At 46.5% G+C, this 6000-nt stretch overlaps 1 protein-coding gene across 1 annotated transcript in view; it reads right to left on the reverse strand.

Annotated features, from left to right (window-relative positions):
• Positions 1–6000, reverse strand: part of LOC115529572 (phospholipid-transporting ATPase ABCA1) — a 156781-nt gene that overhangs the window by 88825 nt on the left and 61956 nt on the right. The window contains exons 24-25 of the mRNA XM_030338370.1: positions 5782–5860; positions 892–1094 (exon numbers count right to left, since the gene is read on the reverse strand). Of these exons, the coding sequence (XP_030194230.1) occupies positions 892–1094; positions 5782–5860 (282 nt within the window). The remainder of the gene's footprint in view (positions 1–891; positions 1095–5781; positions 5861–6000) is intronic.

Genomic DNA, 6000 nt, shown 5'->3' on the forward strand with positions numbered 1-6000 from the left:
TTGTTAAGTGTCGCTTTGTGCGTTCCATCATGTTTTCCATTGACCTTTGGTGTTTATCTGTGTAGAATAATATGTGCTAAATTCTGCTAAATAAACAAACAGGAGCATAAGCAGCGTTGCAAACTTCCCCGCTTCCTGTATTGATTCTGGTGAATAAAGGGGGCGTGGCCCTGGGCTTCCTGTATTGATTCTGGTGAATAAAGGGGGCGTGGCCCTGGGCTTCCTGTAGTGATTATGGTGAATAAAGGGGGCGTGGCCCTGGGCTTCCTGTAGTGATTCTGGTGAATAAAGGGGGCGTGGGCCTGGCCTTCCTGTAGTGATTATGGTGATAAAGGGGGCGTGGCCCTGGCCTTCCTGTAGTGATTATGGTGAATAAAGGGGGCGTGGCCCGGGCCTTCCTGTAGTGATTATGGTGAATAAAGGGGGCGTGGCCCTGGCCTTCCTGTAGTGATTCTGGTGAATGAAGGGGGCGTGGCCCTGGCCTTCCTGTAGTGATTCTGGGGATTAAAGGGGGCGTGGCCCTGGCCTTCCTGTAGTGATTATGGTGAATAAAGGGGGCGTGGCCCTGGCCTTCCTGTAGTGATTATGGTGAATAAAAGGGGCGTGGCCCTGGGCTTCCTGTAGTGATTAAGGTGAATAAAGGGGGCGTGGCCCTGGCCTTCCTGTAGTGATAATCATGCATAAAGGGGGCATTGGCCCTCCTTGCTCCGCCCCTGCATCTTTACTGATCCCTCAGACACCATTTGCATAGAAAGCTCTCGAATACAACCCAGCGCTCCACCTGAAGTCAAAGGTGGGGATTTCGATGCCGCTGCTCTCGGGTGGTGTACGGGTCGCCCTAGCTCCTCGAGGGTAGTGTCGGAGCCCTACCTCCTCTGTTTGTCACCCTACCTCCTCCAGGGTGGTGTCTGAGATGCCGTAGCTGGTGAGGCCGAGCGTGCCCATCTCCAGGTCCAGGTCCTTGAAGAGCGTGGCGAAGGAGCCGTCCTTGGCGCCCGCGTAGGGCAGGATGAAGGTCACCTCCTGGCCGATGCTCTCCAGGTAGACGGCGCCGGGGACGTGCCGGCGCACAAGGACGCCCACCGCCGCCACGTCTGGGGGGGACGGGGGGGAAGGGTTAGTGGGGCACACGCACACAGAGAGCTTAGATCGGGCCCAGAAAATCGTGCCCGGCCCGACCTGAGCCCGTGCACGTTCTGTCCGAGCCCGGCCCGATCCCGGTTTCAAACCGACATTTTCCTTAGAACATGGGATGTGTGCGATTGGAGGAGACACGTGTATGAGGGGCCGCCTGGGACAGAATTCATACTTGGTCTTACACACACTATTATAATCTCGCATATACACCAGTATACTCATACACACACTCATACTCCTCTTACATGTATGTATGAGAGTGTATAGTAGTGTATGTGAGAGAGTATAGTAGTTTATGTGAGAGAGTATAGTAGTGTGTGTGAGAGAGGGTATAGATGTTTATGCAAGACAATATAGAAGTGTGTGTGAGAGAGTACATATGTTCATACAAGAGAGTATAGTAGTGTGTGTGTGAGTGAGTTTGAATGAAACGGAAGTGAGTTTGATTCCTCAGTTCCTGATTGGCTGATAGAAGAGGCGGTAGCATCTGGCGCTCAAAATATTGCGCCGTCATTTCACTCTTGAATCTCCACCGATGTCGTTGTGCTGCGTTCGCACCAAATGAAAATTGGTTGCCTGTTTGCGTGGTCGCAAGTTTGAGAGAGGCTTCCTCTTGTGACCGCAATTCATTCTCAACCATGGCCGGTCTCTACGTGTTGTGGAAGTACCAGAGACGTCGGAAAAACCGACGCAGTCGTTTAGGATACACTACTATACTCTCTCACATACACTACTATACTCTCTCACATACACTACTATTCTCTCTCACATACACTACTTTTCCTCTCTCACATACAGTACTATTGTGAGAGTTGATAATGGTTCCACGTCAATGCAACGCAACAGGGTTTACAGTATGAATTCTGAAATGGAAATTGTAACAAGGGCTGTGATTGGTCCGCTCACTAAATCCCAAAACACAGGTTTGTTTCTGCGTCGCAACTTCTGAGTGGTCCTTGCGTTAATAACCAGCCCTTAAGGCTTTGTTTACTGATATGATTGACTTTATTTTTCTGATTTAGAAAATGCACACGTTAACACAGACAGACATTTTAATAATAATGGCACCGACACAAATCGATATTCGTAACAAAAGCAATAATTCACATAACACATGATCCGATATCCATAACACCTACTTCTATTAAGTAAAATCTAAACCTTGCTGGATCTCTTTTGTTTGATGTTCGTGCTCCGTTTGAGTCCATATCTTCCCCACATTTCATTAATTTGTTACCAGACACGTTTTTGTGACTTGTTTCAACTTTGCTTCTGAATCATTTGAAAGCACCAACAGCCATCGAAGACACGACTCAACAACTCCACACGTGGATTTGTTGTTCCCTTCTCTCCCGCTCGGATAAATCAATTGTCCCCGGCGCGAGAGGTGAGAAGTGATACAGCAGAGGGCTTAAGATATTAATGAACACCATGAATCCGGAAGGTTATCGACTCGCACAGCAATATTCGCTTGCAACGCGGTGCCGCCATAAGCACTTGGCCGGCTGCTTACCAACCCAATGGCTCTAGACCTGATGAGGCTGAGAGAAAATTAGATATTTTATTAAGGCTTTATTAATTCATGCGTGGGGATTTGCCGATTGACAATTAGCTGTATTTGTAATTCCTTCTACCTGATGCGAGTGGAAGGCAAATGTCTCACATGCTAATATAATCAGTTAACAGAGAGCCATTTGCATTTAATAATGTCTACAGTTACATCCCTTGGTTAAACAACAACAACATTAGCGCTAGATTAGGCTATGTTTCGCCTCAGGGAAGCTGCTTTTTCAAGCTAAGAGTGGTTTAAATGTAGGAGACCGTTAGTCGGAGACTGACGGATATTTCTTCTGGCACATTATATGTTCATCATCCACAGAAGGGCACTTGATTAGTCATGCCTTGTTCCGCGAGCCACCAGGCACGGAGAAAATGAAAGGGTAGGGAATAAAGGGTATTGTTTAACGGTCAGAAAGGCTCCACAATGCACCCTATATACACACAGCGACACCAGAACTGTCACATAGTAATAATAATAATAATGCAATTAATTTATGGGCGCCTTTCTTGACACTCAAGGTCACCTTACAAAATCAAACATTCATAATAGCAAACAAAAAACTACAGCAACAACATAATAAAACAGTGTACAAGAGAAAAACGGTGTGGTCATTCTAGTCCCAAGAATGCGACTTAAAGGGAGTAGGCTTGGCTGAATAGATACGTTTTCAGGTGAGATTTGAAAGTGAATATGGAACTGGCTGATGAGTGTTTGATGTCATGAGGCAGAGAGGTGGGGGGGCTGAGCGACTGAATGCTCTTGACCCCATGGTAACCAGGCGAGCTGGTGGGAGAGTGAGCTGGATGGAGGAAGACAATCTGAGAGAACGGGTGGGTGTCTTGATATGGAGGAGCTCGGTGAGATACTGAGGGGCAAGATTGTTGATGGCCTTGAAAGTGAGAAGCAGGATCTTGTAATTGATGCGATATTTGATGGGGAGCCAATGGAATTGCTGCAGGACAGGTGTTATGTGACTGATGGAGGGGGTTTTAGTAATGATACAGGCTGCAGAGTTTGTACCAGTTGTAATTTATGCATCAAACATACATATACATCAAACCAGTGTGAAAAAATCTATTCAAACTTTGTGAAAATTTTCCATTTTCATAAAAGACGCACGCTCACCACAGGGAGAGCGGGGAGATTGAAACGCAAAATGTGTTGAGGAAAGGGCAGAGAAACAGGGGGGGGACGACGACATTATTCTACTGTTAACCGACGAAATAACGACGAGGTATTTCATCAACCCACCTCAAGAGTCGGTTTCCCATCATCAGTTTTCCACGGTGTGGTAGCAATGACGCAATCCTCCTCTACTTACTGATATAGTAGTTTAATGTTTACACACACAGACACAGTCACAAAGCCGTTGCATATCCCCGCATTAGGAGTCTGGGCCGTGATGCAGTGGTCCTCTGAACCGCGTCTGAACAGTGAATCAGATCAGACGGACGTAATCATCTGGCCTCAGTCGTGTCGCCGCGTCGCCGAGGGGGAATCGATCTAAAGGCTAATCCACCCGTTGATTATCGATCGAGGACCTCCATATTGGTAATCACTATGGCTTAACCAAGCAGAGCAGAGAACCCCTACCCCCGCACTCCCCCGCCATCCAGCGCTGTCCGTTCTTTATGAAGAAGTAAACGCTGTGGCTTCAAGCATCAAGCCATGCTGGAAAATCTGAGCGTGGGCGCGCGCGCGTGCGTGCGCGAGTATGTGTGCGTGTGTGTGTGCGTGCCTGTGCGCACGCGCAAGCATGCCTCGGCGGGTTAATAAAGAAAAATGTGCTGTCACTGGAATCAAAATTGCATTTCTCTCATTTTATTTTCTCTTTCAGAGAGAAATCGTGTGCTCCATTATCAAAACGAATAGGGCTTTGATTCCAATGTTTGTTCTTTCTCTGTCACGAGGGGCTGACGAGGACAAGCAGGTAGTGGGGAGTGGGGAGGGGGGAGGTATAGCACTGCTCTGCTCTCTCTGGTAGGAATGCATCAAGGGGGCAGAATGTTTTTTTGCCATTCATAAGATCGCTCCCCCAGTCTAACTGTATGAGCAGCTAAGGTTCAGCAGAGATGACGCAGTCAGAAAATAAACAAACCAAACAAAAATCCTATTACTCTGGAGCAGGGGTCACCATCTTGGTGCCCACGGGCACCAGGGCGTTTCGTTAGGCCCATATGAGGCGCCCGCAGGCCTGTTCTAAACATGGTTCTAAACAACTCATTCTTGAACAACTCTTTCCCTCCTTTTTTAAATCATTGTTGATAATTATTGTGAGCAATCGTTAACATGATCAGTGTCTTCACATAGATGATTATCATTAATCAATAATAATAATAATATATAGCTAAAGGCAAACTGAGCAAATTTGTTATTTCAGAAGGGTATCAAACTGGGTGCCCTTCGTATGACGAAGTACCCATGAAGTAGCTCTCAGGTTCAAAAAGGTTGGTGACCCCTGCTCTGGAGTAATATGCATAATATAAGTACTGCACAAAGAAAATACCTCTTCTTTCCGCCAGCCAGGGACCATGTTTTTTAATATATATATATTATTGTGTAAAGTTCAAAGCAACAGACCGCATTCAAGGAAGCTGGAGGCAAAATGAATCATCTGAATTTTTTGGTGTGTTTTGAAAGAAGGACGATAAGATTTATGATGTGTGATCATACGTTTTTTCATTCCACGTTGAGAAATGACCTTTGCACTGCATATTACCGGTACAGTTAAGGCAAGCACATTTTTAAGAAGCCTATTATTTGCACATTGACAAACTTTATTTATATCTTAGGGAGTACCTTATTAAAGACAATAGCAGTGCATATGAAGAATGAATCAATGCAATGTCAAGAAAATACTGCAGCAACTGATTGGTCCGCTTACCAAAACCCGACGCAGAACCATGAAGGTTCACGACTGCGTCAAAGCGTCTGCGTGGTCATTGCGTTCATGTGACATATTTGACATGAGGTTTTTGTGTCTTTGTGGACAGAGCAGGGAAGACAGCCCTGAGAAGGAGAGACAGAACGACGCACCGCAAAGAACCGGCGGTTCAGAACCAAACCTTGCGTCGGTTCTTTACCTGATGGATCGGAGTTGATCCAGGTCTGGCTCCCGATTCCTTCATCTGAACTGCTGCTCCCCGATCGGGCCTCTTTCTCCTGCGGACGGGAATCAGAGTCACACCAGAAAAGAATAATTCTTCGTTACTCTCATGTTCCTGTTGCTGTGTTCCAGCTCAACCTTTAGATATCCCTTTACTTTAATCCGCGTATACCCGGAGACGGATTTAAGTTTCGCT

Source organism: Gadus morhua, chromosome 17 (assembly GCF_902167405.1).
Source record: "Gadus morhua chromosome 17, gadMor3.0, whole genome shotgun sequence".
NCBI classification, from domain to species: domain Eukaryota; kingdom Metazoa; phylum Chordata; class Actinopteri; order Gadiformes; family Gadidae; genus Gadus; species Gadus morhua.